This window comes from Callospermophilus lateralis, chromosome 12, assembly GCF_048772815.1.
Source record: "Callospermophilus lateralis isolate mCalLat2 chromosome 12, mCalLat2.hap1, whole genome shotgun sequence".
NCBI classification, from domain to species: domain Eukaryota; kingdom Metazoa; phylum Chordata; class Mammalia; order Rodentia; family Sciuridae; genus Callospermophilus; species Callospermophilus lateralis.
This window is the reverse complement of record NC_135316.1, coordinates 32,170,127-32,188,700: the sequence shown is the minus strand read 5'-3', so window position 1 is coordinate 32,188,700 and position 18,574 is coordinate 32,170,127. Positions and strand designations below refer to the sequence as shown.

The 18,574-nt window shown below is 34.4% G+C and overlaps 1 protein-coding gene and 1 pseudogene across 2 annotated transcripts in view; one reads left to right on the top strand and one right to left on the bottom strand.

The window, feature by feature from the left end:
- The window catches only part of Rnf17 (ring finger protein 17), a 108,373-nt gene that overhangs the window by 43,170 nt on the left and 46,629 nt on the right, over positions 1-18,574 (top strand). For both annotated transcript variants that reach the window (XM_076872418.2, XM_076872417.2), the window contains exons 11-16: positions 2,694-2,852; positions 5,677-5,866; positions 7,241-7,409; positions 9,310-9,500; positions 10,383-10,524; positions 15,781-15,934. In XM_076872418.2, coding sequence (XP_076728533.1) covers positions 2,694-2,852; positions 5,677-5,866; positions 7,241-7,409; positions 9,310-9,500; positions 10,383-10,524; positions 15,781-15,934 — 1,005 coding nt within the window. The remainder of the gene's footprint in view (positions 1-2,693; positions 2,853-5,676; positions 5,867-7,240; positions 7,410-9,309; positions 9,501-10,382; positions 10,525-15,780; positions 15,935-18,574) is intronic.
- Positions 12,030-13,679, bottom strand: LOC143411787 (Y-box-binding protein 1 pseudogene; annotated as a pseudogene).

Genomic DNA, 18,574 nt, shown 5'->3' with positions numbered 1-18,574 from the left:
GTTTGATTTTGAGATGGGTTTTGGTAAGTTGCCCAGGATATCCTCAAACTTGTGAACCTCTTGCCTAAGCTTCTTCTGTAACTAGATTGCAGGTGCATGCCACTACGCCCGGCCACCATAATCTTTTCCTCATATACTCATTATGAGTTAAACCTATTGATTCCACATTTTCCAAAGTTAGGGTAATTTTTATTTTTAATAAAATAATATAGCTAATCTCTGGGATGCAAATTTAATATTTGATCAAGTTAGGATATTTGACCTTTTCAGTGTTCCACATATAAACTTTATATGAATGATACAAATATAAATGAATAAGAGGGGTAAATTGGGGGCATAGTTTCATTACTTTGTCCTTGTATTAAGATCAGCTTCTCTCAAAACTTGGAATTTAATCTGTTTAGGATGAGCTATGATGAGTGTCATGCCATCTATTTTATATTTTATTCTATTATTTATGTATTAATTTATGCTAGGGATCAAACCCAGGGCCTCTCAAATGCTAGGCAACCAACCACCCTACTACTGAGCTAGATACGCAGCTTATGTCAACTATTTTATAACTTAAATCTATCACAATTGTTTGATTAGATTTCAGTGTTGGTATTCGCCCATTAACATGGAAGCAAAATGCTACTCCATGTACTTCTATGTAAAACATTTTTTTAAAACATTGGTTTTATTGGGTGACTCTCCAAAATGACATTTTCAATGCAAAAATTTTTTAAATAAATAAATAAAACAAGGGGCTGGGGCTGTATCTCATTGGTAGAGCACTTGCCTCATATGTGTGAGGCGCTGGGTTTGATCCTCAGAACCACATGTAAGTAAATAAATAAATAGTGTCCATATACAACTAAAAAAAAATTTTTTTTTAAACCTCAATAGTACGGCCTGGGGTTGTGGCTCAGGGGTGGAGCACTTGCCTGGCATGTGTGAGGCCCTGGGTTCAATCCTCAGTACCACATAAATATAAAATAAAGGTATTATGTCCACCTACAACTAGGAAAAAATAAATATAAAAAAAAAAAAACAGTGCACACATTCTTCTTTCTGCTGTATTATTATCACTGAATTATCAGTGAATTCTAAAAGCGTATCATGGTTTTATTTACTTATACAAGGGATTCAAGTATTTAGCCAATTTAATTACAGCTTTTTAAACACTAGCAGATCACTGTTAACAAAATTAGTACAATTGTCTTTACCTATTTTGATAAAGCTTGCTTCACAGATGATCTTACGGAGACTCCTAGATATCCCAAAAAACCTCTTCAGAAAGAGTCAACTGTTTCTTTTGGATCAAAAACAGGTATTGTAACAAGTCTGAGCTTAATGGAGTAGTTTGCTCTATGTGTGGTAATTCTTATTTTACAGCTGTCACCCCAATTATACATATATATATATTTATCTCTTTTATCCTATCCTTAATATGTGTATTGTTCTTGGTAAGCTATGTTACATAGTTAAAGTTTATATATTTTTTTAATTTCTGTTATATATATGCTTCAAGTTAAGCATAAAAGTTTGGGAATTACTTAACATAAATTATTTAGGTAAGTTAGCCAAGGATTAAAATGTAGTTACCTCTCTTCAATTCCATGCCTTCTAGTCTGTTTTAAAAAATCATACATTAATTCATTCCAAAAAAATAATCCTTAGAAATAAAAGTATTTTTGTGACACTTTGCCATACCCTATTCCTATTTTATTCAGTTCCTCTTTTCCTTCTGTCGTTTTTTAATGCATACAAAAGTAGTACACACAAGACATAGCATACTATACATACTGTTTTGGGTATTGCTCCCTTAACATTACACTTTAGAGATTTTTTTCTTGCTTTTCTTCTCTTTTTTCCAATACTGGTGAGTGAACCCAAGGGCTTAACACATGCTAGACAAATTTTTTATTACTGAGAAATATCCCCATCCTTTTTTATTTTGAGACAGAGCCTTGCTAAATTGCCTAGGCTGGCTTCTAACTTTCAATCCTCCTCCCTTATAGTCTTCCAAATAGCTGGGATTACAGGCAAGTGCAACCACACCCAGCTCCTTCAGAGATCTTTTTGTATCAGTAGAAACACTTGATTTAATTGCTTCTATTTATAGAAAAATGTGTTCAGTGTCATTACCTTTATCTGTTTAACCTTTGCCAAAGCTCTCCTATAGTTCCCTAAATGCTGCTCAGTACTTTGACCAGACATTATTACATCTCTCTCTAACCTATTTTATATGATTTAGGATTCAGGGTGCTGTGAGCTATATTGGTGTTTTAGGTATGGTATGGATTGATCTGGCTTTTGTAGGCTAGCCTAGTAATCTAATCATTATTAATAAGGTTCTGAGTTTCAGGTAGGTTCATAAATAAACCATGAAGTTTTATAATAAAGTGAATTTACAGAACAGGATTGAGAATCAGCCTACCATATGAACTGTGATTTCACTTAAAGCACATATTTTGCAAGTTGAATAAAGTATTTGCAGTTCAGGTTGCTAAAGAATTCATTGTTGAAAGTGATCCATTTGTTCTGTGAGGCATTTTGGATTTAGACTCTCTAATGGGGCCCAAGTATTCTAGATTTTCAGTGCCTGTAGACACATCGTCCTTTAGCAGACATGGCAGTTGTTCACATTTATGAATTCTCTTCTAGCTTCATGTTTTAATAATGTTTTTTAAATATTGATTTGTATTCAGGTTGTCCAGAGCTAGTTTTTGTAAGCCATGTAATACATCCTTGCCACTTCTATATTCGGAAATATTCACAAATAAAAGATGCAACAGTATTGGAGAAGAAGGTGAATCAAATTTGCAATAAGAATTTACATCTTGATCCTTCAGACATTTTGGAGCTAGGTAATCAAATATCACTATAAGTTAAAAAATTAAGTTTATGTAAATATTGTCATATTTGCTCAACCCACACTGACCTGCTATAAAAGATTTGAGCTTCAAGTTAAGCATAAAAGTTTGGGAATTACTTAACATAAATTATTTAGGTAAGTTAGCCAAAGATTTAAATTGGATGTTGCACATTTGTAGAGTGAGATATATATATAAAACCTCTATTGTGTAATTGAATGAATTGCTTTTTAATTTACAAGACCCACAACAGGTTATGTAGGTTGCCCTTTTAGTTTAAGTTGATTCTTTGTTGTTTTAGTTCCTTGCTTTGTATGCATGCATGTTGGAGTTAACATTGAACACTTCAGTAGGATTCAAGAGGCCTGTGGGGCATCCATTCCTAGGGCCCTTCAGAGGGTAATTAGTAAACACAGTTTATTTAATTCTAAGCATAGTTGAATTTGCCATGCTTTAGGCTTCCCTTACAAGTATTTTCCTAGTAACATTGATGATTGAATTTGTTTATTATACTCTTCTGATTTCTTTGATATATTACTGGACCATTTTTTTCAATGCCTATAGGTGACCAATATAAAAAAAAAGTATTATCTGTGTAGCCTTATAATGGTTCTTTAAAATGGTCACTACTTCTCAGCTTGTTTCTATACCTCTTCAGAATATCAGAAATATAGTATCGTCATATACTTCTCTGACAAAAATGAATACTTTTAAAACTTAAAAATCCCTTCATTTTTGGTATCTAAGAGAAAGGAAATATAGTATTAAACTTAGCTTTCATAATTATATATAGTTCTCTAAAATTTCATACATGTCCAAAAGAATGCAGTTTAGATTCAAAAAATATTCTAAGAAAACTAAAACCTTCATTTTTAAGGTATTGATGATAATTATTTGCAAAATATATATAGTTGACTTGAGTCCTTGTTTATACTTGGAGAAATTAGTGAAAAGGAAATAAAGGTGATGGGGCTCTAGCAAGTAAGAATATCTTTTGGTCTACATGTGAACCTTATGATAAAGAATAGCAAACATTTTCTTGACGTTTTATCTGTTGCAAAAATAGTTTCATAAAATATATTTTCAAACTAAAAGAATATTGAGTGCATAGTATAAAATATATTTTCAAACTAAAAGAATGTTGATTGCATCAAAATAAGAGAAGGATCACTGACAATCTGAAGTCCAAACAAATGTTTTAGGAAAACTTAAATAAAATTACATGGATACCCCAATGTGCCTTTCAGCCATCCTGTTTTTATAACATATATAGAGAGGAATACAGCATTCTTCTGTATATAATGAATGACCAAGGCTTATCAATTTGTAGCTTAGTTGTTAAGAGACTGGGATTCAGGACTACCAGGTTTCTGTTTGCTACCTTGTATAAATAACCAAGTGGTTGCTATGTTTGGATAGCAACCACACTGCCTCTGGATAGGTAGAAAAGGGGGCAGTTCCTTTCCTGTCTATCATAAATGATGATGGCCAATATCCATAAAATGAAAGACAGATTAGCTGGGCATGGTGATACATGCCTGTAATTCCAGCAACTTGGGAGGCTGAGGCTGAAGGCTAGTTTGGGCAACTTCTGAGACCTTTTCTTAAAATATAAAGGACTAACTCAGTGGTAGAGCACCTGGGTTTAATTCCCAATACCTCAAAAAACAAAAGAACCAAAGACAGGTTTACTAGAGAAAAGCATAACAAATTTATTAATATACGTATGTACAAGGTAGCTGTGCAAAACATGAAGCTCAATGAAAGAACCAAATGAGGAACAGTTGCAACAAAGGATGTTTTATTATGCAAAGTCTCCCAGTTAATCTTTGGGACCTGTCCTCCAAACAATAATGAAAAGCCTGGCTGGGCAAGGTGATAACTTAAATCTCCTCTCTTTTCTGCTGATTAATCTTTCCTGATTATCTGATAAGATTACAAAGAGAAATTTTCTCAAATCAGATAAGGGAATTTTAGAGAGAGAGTCCCTTCCAGCACTTGAGGGAAAAATAAGGGAAAGTTAGAGACCTTGTTTTATTTTTATTTTTATTTTTTAGGTATTATGGGGTGCCTTACCACTGAGCTACATCCCCAGCCTTTGGAGTAGCTGGGATTATATTGGTGCACCACTGCACCTGCCTAAGAAACCTTGATTCTGTTTCTTAGCTCAGCTTGTCCAAGTGCCACACTTGAAGATATTTTTGAGCCCCCAAACCACACTGTGGTGGAAGTACTGCCTTCAGAGGGTTATTGTAGGGAATGAGTGGATTCAAACATAAAAGAATGAGAACATTGTCGACCCATTCTAAGCATTCATATTCAGGCCTTTTTCCTTCTCCATCTTCTGTTATTTCAGATTATTAATTTGTGACCCATCCTTAGTTCATCCTCTCCTTCTCTAAATGACATTGAGTATTAATTAATTTGGGCATTTTATATGTTGCCTTTTCATTGTTTCCTTTCAATATCCTATACTAAGAAAAGATAATTGTTTTTTCCTTATTACAAACCTTACTATGTGTATATCTATAGGTATACATATGTGTATGTGCAAGACAGTTTCATTTATTTATATTAATGTAGTTCATGAAACAGTTCCTCATCTGTTGACTACTGACTTGGTATTCTGCTCATTTAGCTTGTAAGTTACATAATAAACTATTTTATATTCTTATCATAGCATTTGACACAATACTATACCATCAGTAAATAAATGAGTTAAGACTTCTTAGTGTAGAACTAAGCTATATTTCTAAATTAGAGCTCTTTGAGATATCTGTCTTAACACTGGTAATAATTTGTCTCCCACATTATTTAGGTGCAAGAATATTTGTCAACAGTATTGAAAATAGAATGTGGTGTCGAGGAACTATCACTGAATTAATTCCGATAGAAAGTAAAAATATTAGAAAACCCTGTAGTCCAACCAAATTCTCAGTTCGTGAAGTTGCATTAATACAGATATTCATGGTAGATTTTGGAAATTCTGAAGTCCTAATCGTCACAGGGTAAGATATTTTGTGATTATTATATGTTTCTTGCTTGTTTAGGCATATTTGTTGGGTGCAGATTAAAGAATGAAGGAGATTAGAAAAGGGTAAAGAGAAGTAACTTGTCATTCTTCTCTTTCAAATCATATTCTTTATTATTTTGCTTATGAAATTTGTTACTAAATGAATAAAATTGTATTGTTTTATCAACATTACTAGATGAGGAGCTTGGGAAAAGAATTTTTTGATGTACTCCCAAGTTTGTGTGTTACAATTTTTAAATGCTTTTATTATTGCATTACAGTTGTAATAGTGGGGTTCATTTTTTTTTTAAATATTTTTTTATTGGTTGTTCAAAACATTACAAAGCTCATGGCATATCATCTTCCATACATTTGATTCAAATGGGTTATCAGCTCCCATTTTTACCCCAAATGCAAGTTGCAGAATCACATCGGTTACACATAGTGGGGTTCATTTTGACATAATCATACATGCATAGAATTTAATTTGTTCCGTTTCAGTCCTCAGTGCTTCCTCTTCCCTTCCCTCCTCCTATCCTGATTCCCCTTCCCGACTCTACTGGTCTTCCTTCTATTTATTTATTTTTTAAATATTTTTTTTAGTTGTAGATGGACACAGTAACTTTATTTACTTATTTTTATATGGTGCTGAGGATCGAACCCAGTGCCTCATGCATGCGAGACAAGTGGCTCTACCACTGAGCTACAACCCCAGTGCTTTATTTATTTTTTAAGTGGTGCTTTATAATATACATAAAAGTGGAATTCACTATGATATATTTACTCACGTGATGTACTCCAAATTTAAGTACTTTTCTAATGTTACCTCACAGCAGAAAATAATGCTCGGAGCTTATCCTTTAAAGTGTTACGGTTTGCCACAGGATGGTTGAGTAAAATTTTAATCATATTTCTGTAATCTGATTAAATGATGTTAAAAAACCATACTGTCTAATGTACTCACATTAGATGTTCAAAAATGTTTTCTAGATCTAGGAAAAGAAAATGAAATGGTTCTGTGTTAAGGACCAGCATGAACTATAATATTTTTACTTTTTTAAATGGTCATAGCTTTAAAAATGAATAGATCTATATGTGGGAATACAGGGTCATTTTCCTTTTTAAACTGAATGAGTATCTGAAAGTTCAAATAAAAGTAACTGGGATTTAATTCTGTAGATAAAAATAGTCTCTGTGCTTATAGAAGCTAAATTAATTCTATATAGTAAGAAAGCACAAATTTGGAATATAACTTTCTATGAGATTTACCTGAAGGAAATTATTCTTAGAAATGCATACCTTAAAAAGGGAGAAAGCAAGTACAAGATTAAAGCATACTTTCAGTGAATATTACTTGAATTCCTTCTAGAGTTGGTGATACCCACATAAGACCAGAACACATTGCTGAGCAGCATGTTGTACTAAATGATTTATGTCCAGTTCTGAGGAAGTCTGAACCATATATTGAAGAGCTGGTGAAAGATATCCCACCATTAGCATACCCATGCTCCTTAAAAGACATTGTTCCACATAATTCAGTAAGTGAGACTTACATTGTTTCTTCTTCAGAGGCTAAATGTTTGTTTTAGTTATGTATTAATGATATTGCTGAGGATGGGCTTAAGGAATCGGTTATCTTGATATTATTTTGCATAATAAGCTATAGTGCAGTGCCAATAAAACAGAAAATGAACTTCAGCTTTCATAATTGGAAGTGTTCTTGGGTGAGGATGTAGCTCAGTGGTAGAACACTTGTGTAGCATGCTCTAGGCACACACACATGCACACACACATACATACACACATATTTATCCACACATGTATATATATTTTTGTACTAGGAATTGAACCCAGGGGTATTTATCTGCTGAGCCACATCCTCAGCCCTTTAAATTTTTTTGCAGTTGTAGATGGACAGCATACTTTTTTGTTGTTGTTGTTGTTGTTACTGGGGATTAAACTCAGTGGCTATCAACCACTTAGCTACATCCCCAGCCCTATTTTGTATTTTATTTAGAGACAGGGTCTCACTGAATTGCTCAGTGCCTTGCCATTGCTGAGGCTAGCTTTGAACTCTCCATTCTCCTGTTTCAGCCTCAAGAGCTGCTGGGATTACAGGCATGTGCCACAGTGCCCGGCAGTATGTCTTCATTTTATTTATTTTTACTTTTATGTGGTGCTAAGGATCAAACCTTATACCTCACATGTGCTAGGCAAGTGCTCTGCTACTGAGCTACAGTCCCAGCCCCCTTTTTATTGTTTATTTTGAGACAGGGTCTTGCTAAATTGATTAAGGCCTCACTAAATTGCTGAGATGGGCTTCAAACTTGTAATCTTCGTGCTTCAGCCTGCTGAGCTACTGGGATTTCAGGTGTATACCACCATGGCTGGCAAATAATATTCTTAATGAGAATTTAATTGAATAAGTGTATATGAGTGAATAAGTGATAGATGAAATATCCAAGTACCACTATATTTTGGAGTCAATTATACAGAGATAAATATGTTTAAAATATAGTATGGTGTGTATTTTTATACATTATTTCCTATTTCCACAGCAATTTGTTCATTACTTGAAGCTCACATTGTATTCTGCTTTGAATTACTTATGAATATCTGTTCCCCTAGAAAGATTGAAAACTCCTAGGAGACTGGAATTGTGTTTAACCATATATGTTGAGCAGTTCTATGCTGTAAGGTCTGTGACAGTCTGTGTTTTTGCTCATTATTATGTTTTCAACACTTAGCAGATCTGCCACAGAGTAGACCTTCAACAAATATTTAAAATAATAAATAAATGAATAAAAAAAGGAAAAACAGAAATATTAGCATTGGTGGTTTCCTCAAGATAATGACATAATTAATTTTCTTTTATGCCTTTTACATTTCCTGGGTTTTGTTTTTAAGAAATTTTTGGTTTTGATCCTTGGAAATTTATATTAGGTATGGATAATTAAATGTTTAATATCAACTTAAAACTTTTTTAGAATGGGTGAATATTTCCCTTATCATTCAAATAGCATATACCTCATAAGTTGCTGATAATAGAAGCTAAATTAAACTGATAATGATTGTAAATATTTTATCACAATCTTATACATTCAAAATTATACATTATATATCAAAATTATTTTTGAAATTTTCATCACTTTAGTAGAAAATTCACAAGCAGTATTTTATTTTAAAATCATTATAATAATTTTCATATTAATATCCAAAAGCTAAACATATTCTCCAGTGAAACTGCTTATAAACACCATAAGAATACATTTGTAAAATCACAGTGCACACATTTTACATACCTCAGCTGTTTTTTCATGTGTATGGTTGGTTCATTGCTTTTCCTCAGAGTTGCAGACTCTGATTGGTACAAAGTTAATTCAGACATAACATTAGAGCTAATTATAATCACTTTGGAATTTTACTTTTTTTTCATAGAGTGAAGGCTGGGAAGAGGAAGCTAAACTGGAATTTTTGAAAATGGTGAATAACAAGGCTGTTTTAATGAAAGTTTTTAGAGAAGAAAATGGTGTGCTTATTGTAGATTTGCAGAAACCACCAACAAATAAAATAAGCAGTGATATGCCTGTGTCTCTCAGAGATGCATTAGTTTTTATGGAACTAGCACGGTAAGTAGATTGTTAAAATTTAAATATTTTTCATGATTATAGCTGTATATAGAAATAGCAGTTTTACCTTTAAAAACATGGGCTCTAATGTGAACCTTAACATAATCTTAGAGGTTAAAAATATTGCTAAAAGCATTTTCTAAGTATAGTGGTTGTCTGAAAACTGCATTTAATTAATTTGGTTTGAAGAAAAAAGAAAATTAAGGTAGCTCAAAATAGAAAAATATGTATATACCAACTTTTTTTTAAAACTCTTGATAACTTTGCAAGCAGACCTTCAAGTATTTCAAGAATTATTGTTTTAACTTTTCCTAACTTAAATTTTCTAGCCTTTGGAATGAGTTCATGATCACTAATCTTGATTTATTTTCTGAATCTAGATTAGATACTTAATTTTCCTTTATCTCTGATGAGCAAAGAGTAAGATGATTTAATAACCATAGAGATAGTAGATATTCTGACTTTCTGTGTTGGGTGATTAAATGACTTCTAGAAATGACCCGAGTGGATTCCATTCTAGAAAAACGAAAGTAAAGGGCTGATTGTCAAGGACCACAGAGACCCCTTAGTTGGCCTCACTAAGCACTTCCACAGACCACAGCTATCAAAGCAATTGTAGAAACAGCATTAAATGTGACTACAGCATGCTATCCCAGCTCTGAAATGTCTGACCTGAATTTGAAGGTTAAACCTCTAAGTTCTTATTTAACCTTGTTCAGTAATTGGAGACAATATCAAGAATTATAATAAGTCAGAAGAGAGAAATTGGAAATGGAATACTTTGGGTAAATAAATTGCTATATGTAGAAGCCCTTTTTTTCAGATCAGGTCATTGAGGAAAAAAGAGATTTTAAGAAAATGCTTCTTTATGTTTTTAATTAGGTTTAGGTCACAATCACCAAGAAGTCACACTGAAGAAAATATGGCTTTACGCTATCATCCACCTATTTTGCCTAAAGAAATGACAGATGTTTCAGTTATGGTTTGTCATATAAATAGTCCTACTGATTTCTACCTTCAGTTGGTAAGTAAATAATGTATGAGTTTTCTTAAAAATTAAGTAGCAATATGTAACAGGAATGAGTGTCCATGTGCAGTATAAATATTAGAGCAAACAAACCATTGTCAACTTATTATATATTTCTATATTCTTTAAACAAGAAGTCCATAGTAAATTGAAAGAATTCTTAATCCTGTGAGTTAGTGGAAGATGGAGGGAAAAGACAATGAATCAAACCTAATATGTAAGTATTTCTTGTTTCCTTCTGAAATCTGGAGACTAAGAAAGCACATAAAGCTAGCAGATCATTAAAATGATAAACCTTCTAACCATATGCATCTGAAAATTATTACTAAGTAATTTTCTGATTTAAACATCAACATAGATTAAACACCAAAATAGGACTAAGTTCTGGATATGTGACTAATGTATTTGTTTGGATAGCTACAGTATTATGTCATCCTTATTTACCTCTCAGTGCTTTATAAGAATTAATTCATGTTAAGGACCTTAAGAGTTTTATGGAAATTAACTCACTCACTGATTATCACAAAAATTCCATGAGAAAGATGCTACTGTCTCCATTTGGATTACCTGAGGTTACATATCTGTGAAAGAATAGAGCCAGGATTAAACCTAGCTATGTAGCCTCAGAATCTATCATCTCCAATACTGCACCACACTTTCTGGCATCCTGGATGATTTGTGAAAGCTGTTTATCTGAACTAAGTTAAGATATGCATTTTTTCCCTTTCTTTCCCTTCTTTCCCCTTCCTTTCCTTTCATTTTTAAATGGCTTTTAAAAAATTATGGTAAAGTATACTTAACATAAATTTACAATTTTAACCATTTTAAATATTCAGTGCAGTGCCACTAAGTACTTAATTTTATTCAGCCATCACCACCATCCATTTTCAAAAAACTTTCATTATCCCAAACAGAAACTCCATACCCATGAAACACTGACATCCCTTTTTCTCACTCACAGCCCCTGATAACTTCTTTTCTACTTTCTGTCTCTAAGAATAAGGTATTGTCTATTCTAGGTAAATGGAGTTGTATAATATTTTTCTTATGGGCTGGGGATGTGGCTCAAGCAGTAGCGCGCTCGCCTGGCATGCATGCTGCCCGGGTTCGATCCTCAGAACCACATACAAACAAAGATGTTGTGTCTGCCGAAACCTAAAAAAAAAAAAAAAATTTTTTTCTTTTTGTGTCTGGCTTACTTCACTTAAGCATGTTTTCAGTGTTCATCTATCAGAATTTACATTAGAATTGGGTTGTAGGAGTGCTTTATATATTCTAGATATTAAATCCTTATCAGATTTTTATACTTAAAATATTTTCTCCCATCTTGTGGGTTGTCTTTTCACTCTTGATATTGTCCTTTGAGCCACAAAAAGGTTTTTTTAAGACCTTTATTAACAGGAGCTTGAAGTTTGTTGACTTTTTTTTGAAAAAATCAAGTTGTAAACTTTTATTACAAATTAAAAATGAAGTTCTTAAAATCTCAACTTGACCAGATATGAAACTATTTAAAAACCTTTAAAGGTGTATTGAGAAAAACCAGGCTTTTTTAAAAAACACGTTTGTCATTACCAAAAAGAGACGTCTTTAGGTAAAAAATAATAAAAACCCCATGCTGCGTAGATAATGCAGATAGTTCTAGTTATCTGGTCAACGGGCAAAAAGCAAGCACTTAAGGTCTTCAGCTCCAATCTTTTGTTCATTTCTTATTGCTGGAATTTCATATTCATTTCTTCTTGTTGGATGTCTAAACCGGATGATGGTAGAGATGGTAAGCCGGCATTTACTCAGCCTCGCCCTGCTCAGCCTCGGAGCGGGTGAATTCTCAGCTGGTGGATCGGCTGCTTTTGTCTCTTTGCCATCTTGTGGTTTAGGGTTTTCTGGGCGTCTGCATTGGTAATTGAAGTTGTGGGGGTACCAACGTTGAGGTGGCTGCTGACCTTGGGTCTCATCTCCTTGATTTTTCTTATCTTCTTCATTGCCTTCCTCTCTAGGCTGTCTTTGGCGAGGAGGGCCCCTGCGGAATCCTGGTCTATAACCCCGATACATATTTGTCTCACTGGTCTACCTTGTTCTCCTGCACCCTGGTTGTCAGCACCCTCCATCACTTCTCCCTGCACAGGAGGGTTGGAATACTGTGGTTGACGCCCATAGGGTCTCCGCATGTAGTAAGGTGGGAACCTTCGCTGCGGTAGGGCCGGCGTTGTTGGGCCTGGCCTTCGGGAGCATTCTCCGATCCCTCATTCTTTTCCCCACTCTCACTGTTCTGATAATTCTGCTAGTAATTGCGTGGAGGACCCCTATGACATGGATAGTGTCTATAATGGTTACGGTCTGCTGCATATTTACTGCCTTGAACTGGAACTCCACCAGGGCCTATAACATTTGCTGCCTCCGCACCCTTTTCTCCTTCAACAACATCAAACTCCACAGTCTCTCCATCTCCTACACTGCGAAGGTACTTCCTGGGGTTATTATTCTTTATGGCAGTCTGGTGTACAAATACATCTTCCTTGGTGTCATTCCTGTTGATGAAACCATATCTGTTTCTTACATTGAACCATTTTACTGTTCCCAAAACCTTCGTTGAGATGACCTTCTTGTTCCCAAGGGCAGGCGCCTCCGATGTAAGGCCGCCAGGGCCGCCACTCCCTGCGCCACTGCCGGGCTGGGTGTCGGCAGCGCTGAGGGTGGGGGCAGCGAGCGGCTGCTGGGTCTAGGCCTCATGGTTGTGGTGATAGTGACTGGGGCCGGCTGCGGCAGCTGGGGCTCCTCCCGGGATGTGATGGTAACTAGGCCAGTGGCGGCGGTGGGGCTGCTCAGGGCCCTCTGGGGTCGGCTCTCCGGCTACTGATCGAACTCCACAAAAAGGTTTTTGTTTTATAAAGTTCAGTTTATTATTTCTTTCATTGCTTGTGCTTTTGGTGTCATATCCAAGAAGTCATTGCCAAATCTAATTATGATGCCTTTTCCCTGTTTTCTTGTGAAGGTTTTGTAGTCACAGTTTTGGGTTTTTGTTAGCATTCCTGGGGGTTGAACCTAGGCCCTCATCATGCACTCTAGGCAAGCACTGTACCACTGAACCATAGTTGCCTATAGTTGTAGTTCTTACCCTCATCCAAAATAAAACGTTTATTTCTGGGATATTCCATTGATCTGTGTGTCTGTCTTTGATTAGTGCATCTTTGTACTTTGAAATCAGAATGTGTGGATCTTCCAGCTTTGTTCTTTTATATGTGCATGTGGTGCTAGGGGTAAAACCAAGGGCCTCATACATTCTACGAAAGTACTTTATCACTGAGCTATAACTCTGGCCCTGGATTTGTTCTTTTTCAAAATGATTTTGCTATTCAATTACTCTTAGATTCTCTATGAATTTTAGGATAAATTTTTCTATTTGTGCAAGAAATGTCATTGGGATTTTGATAGGGATTACATTACATTGTAGATCACTTTGGATAGAATTAACATCTTAACAATTTTAAATCTTCTTATCCATGAACACAGGTTGTGTTTTTATTCCCATTTATTTAGATCTTATTTAATATCCTTTGGTGATTTTGTTTAGTTTTCAGTGCAAAAGTCTTTCATTTCCTTGGTTAGATCTACTCTTAATTTTATCTTTTAGATGCTATTGCGAATGGAAGCACTTTCTTAATTTTCTCTTCGGAATACTCTTTGCTGACATTTTGAAATATGGGTGATTTTTTTAAAAATATTTTTTAGTTGTCAATTGATCTCTTATAGGGCCTCACACATGCCAGGAGTGCTCTACCCCTGAGCCACAAGTTCAGCCCCCTGATTTTTGTTTTTGTTTTTGTATATGGATTTCGTGCCCTTCACCTTTGTTAAATTTGTTCTAACAGGTTTGGTGTTTTTTGTTTTGTTTTTGTGGAGTGTATGGGGTTTTCTTATAAGATCACATTATCTGTGAATAGAGATAATTTTACTACTAATTCTCCAATTTGAATGACTTCTGTCATTTTCTTGCCTAATATCTCTGGCTAGAACTTCTGATACCATGTTGAATACAAGATGCAAAAGCAGTCATCCTTATCTTATTTCTGTCTTGGGAAAGAAGCTTTTGTCTTTCACCAAGCATATGATATTCTCTGAGTTTTTCTTATATGACCTTTGTGACGTACAGTAAATTTATGTCTTAGTTTATTCTGAATATCTTTTTCATAAAAGAGTGTTCAGTTTTTTAAATACTCTTTTGCAGTATTTGAGATTGTCATATTTAGTTCTTTTTTCCCTTCATTCTGTCAGTGTGGTTTATTTCATTGCTTTTCATATGTTGGGTCATCTTTGTGTTCCAGGAATAAATCCCACTAGATTTTGATGTATAATCCTTTTGTCATAAATTTATGCCTTGGCATTCATATTTAGGCCTGACACAAATTATTTCAAACCTACTTGTTCCATTATCACCTTTGGCCTATTTAAAAGTTTCTGTCCACATGTAATTGTTTCCAGTATGGCTCACCTATTCTTCATCTGACTTTCAATATCTCAAGGTAATTTTTTTTCTTTTTTTTTTTTTTTTTAGTATTTTTTTAGTTGTAGATGGACACAATATCTTTATTTTATTCATTTATTTTTATGTGGTGCTGAGGATCAAACCCAGTGCATCATGCATGCTCTACCACTGAGCCACAATCCCAGCCCTCGAGGTCATTTTTAAAAGAGGACTGACTGTGCTAGATTATAAGAGTCATGGAGGGCTAGGGATATAGCTCCTTGGTAGAGCACTCATTTGGTATGCATGAAGCCCTGGGTTCAATCCCCAGTACCACAAAAACAAAGGAGTTACAGAGATAAATAAAAGCAATGTGTAATCTTGAGATTGGATACTGATTTGATCAGTTACAAAATACTGAATATGGTCTAGAAGTACTAATAGGCACACTTAATGAAACAGAATTGATAGAAAAGTGTAGGTTACTAAATTGTATGTATTATATGGTCTAGTTTTGGTAAAAACAAAAGTTGGAGAGAGTGTAAGTGTCCAAAAAACTTAGAATATACATTAAGTTATCGAGCAGAATGTGATTTTATTTTTTGTTATGTTTACTTTGGAGAATTTCATACTGCATCTACAAAAAAAAGTTCCTAAAGTAAATTATATAACACATAATTTATTTATAACTAAAGCCAGTTTTAATGTTTTATAATTTTATAAACAATACCTAAAACGTACTTAAAATTTTAAGTTTCTAGCCAACTACAGTGCTTTATCCCTTTATTTCTTAGATAGAAAACCTGGATTTTTTATTTCTTTTAAAAACCATTGAGGAATTCTACAAAAGTGACGATGGAGAAAATCTGGAAATTGTCTGTCCAGTTCAAGATCAAGCATGTGTAGCCAAATTTGAAGATGGAGTTTGGTACCGAGCTAAAGTCACTGGTAGGAAAGTATACACTGTTTCCACAAAGGAAGTTACACTTTAAGACTAGTATTGCTTGAGTTGATACAAATTAAATCTTGGAGATAGTATTATTTGATTTGACCATTTACTCTTCTATCTATTAAATAATCCAAGAACTCACTTTGGCAGGAAAGGCATTCATCTGCAACAAAATTCTGCAGTGTTGAGAGGTGGGGCTAGTGAGAAGTATGGGGTCATGGGGGTGAGCATTCATGAACAGATAAATGCCTTTCTTATAGAGCAGTTCTTGCTGTCAGGACTGGATTACTATTTTTAGCAGATTGTTATGAAGTGAGGCTGCCCCCAAGTTTTGTCTCTCACCTTCGCCTACCTGCCTTTCTACTTTCCACCATCAGTTGAAGGAAGTAGCACAAAGTCCTTACCAGAAACTGAAAAGATGCTGGTGCCAGAATCTAAGGTTTCCCAGTCTCTAGAACTGTGAACCAAAATATACCACTTTCCTTTGTAAATTACCTAGCATCAAGTATTCTGCCATAACAACTGACAGTGGACTAAGTCCTGTTCCTTTTACATGCTTCCTAATTTGTAGACATGTAGCTTTTTATTTACAAGGTGAAGTTTAGTTTGATACTGTTTAAAATTTTTCCCATTATTAAAGTTCCAGATCTTTTTTCAAAACTATTTAAACTTTCAACCTAAGTTTTCTATCTTAATTATTTGTCATTGATTTTAATTCCTTAGGGGTGAGTGTCAAACTAGCTGAAGTTTTTTCAAATATAGTTTTCATAAACATCTTAGTCTGTTTGTGCTGATCTACCAAAATACTACAGGGTGGTATGTTCTATTTAAAACAGTAGAAAATTATTCTCACAGTTCTGGAAGCTAGGAAGTCCAAGTTAAGGGCACTGGTAAGGGCCTGGTCTTTCTGCTTCCAGAATGCTGCATCATCCAAAAAAATAAATGCCATGTACTCATATGGCATAAGGGCACAAAAGGAGTAAACTTTCCTCTGTTGAGCCTTTTTACATGGGCACTGAATCCTGTGTATGGGTAGGGAGAGCTCTCATAACTTGGTCACCTCTAAGAGGCCACATCTCTTAATAAAATGTTGTATTAGGGATTAAATTTCAATGAATTTTGAAGAGGACAAAAACATTCAAACATAGCAGGATAGTAGTATATACCAGTACATCCCCAGTCCATTTTTATTTTTTGAGACAGAGTATTGCTAAGTTGCTGATGGGCTTGCTAGGTTGCCAAGGCTGGCCTCAAACTTGTGATTTTCTGCTTCAGCCTCCCAGTACTGGGATTACAAGTATGCACCACTGCAGCAGACAAGCAGTGCATCTTTTGATAAATATCAATGGAAGAGATAAAGCCATTTTTCATGTCACTTAAGGACTTTGCAACTACTTTTCAGATTAGAATTATTGGCTTTAAAACATGCATTTGATGAACAATAAGGCTTCTGAATTATTTGAGTAGTAACATTTGGTACAGTTTCCAAGGTAACTTTGAGTGTGTAAAGGAAACACATGTGTGACTCAGTTGGCCTATCTTCCTGTATCTTCAGTAGCTCTATAGAACTCCATCATGAAGATCATACTTGGTAGTTTTTTGTTGGTTTGTTTTGTTTTCTAAAGTCAGCCTCATTTAAAAACTAAACAATACTAAAAGATTTAGTCATCTCCATCTCCTCTGTTGCAATTACTTTTCATATTTTCAGGTATTCTTTTGGTATGTACCTGTACTGTTTATTCTAATAATATGTAATATTCAGTTGATGCTTCAGGTTTAGACATTATCTATTTACTTGTTACTCTGTGAGATAAAAGTTTTCAAATCTCTTCATAGCCCTTTTGTTCCTCCTTCTTTCCCTTTCTCAATACTTGTACCACAATTATTAGTTAAATCCATATTGTGTAAATACGTTCACTGCTAAACCATAAAGTATACTTTAACACTATTTTGAGTTAATAATTGTGTTAATTTTTCACTTGTGTTATTGTCTTAATTTGTGGCCACATTTTTCTAATACTTCAAAACAATTTATCACATGATTAGACTTTTCAGATAGTCTTAGTTGGATTTTTTTTTTTAAACCATGGAAGCATACTGTTTCCTTCAAATGGAGTGCTTACTATACATTTGCTATTCTGGAAAATTTTTTTCACTTAGCAATACACAATACACTTCATTGTTCTGTCTTGGTTCCTTGTTTTCTGAATCCCATGTTTACCTCTTCAGTTTACTCATTTATTTTGATGGAGCCACCTTCTAGTAGTTTCCTCAGAAAGAATAAAAATGTAAATTTGAGATCTTCCATTGTCTATTTGATCTGTTCTCATATGTGACTGATAATTTGGGTAAGAAAAAAAATAAGTTTCTTTAAATTCTATTCCATATTCATCTGCTTGTTTAAAATCACATCTCCATTGAGGAAAGGTTGGCTTTGGTACAGCTGAGCATATTCTTCTAGCCTGAAGATTGCAATGGAGACAGAAATTCCTCCACATTTCATTGGCCTTATACTTTTAATAGTCTGTGCTTTCTCAGTTATCACAGATACCCACAACCATAGGTTCTAAGTTGTGTGAAGTGTTATTTTGAGTACCAATACTATGCCACCTGCTTCCACTTGTTTGGAGCAGAGAATG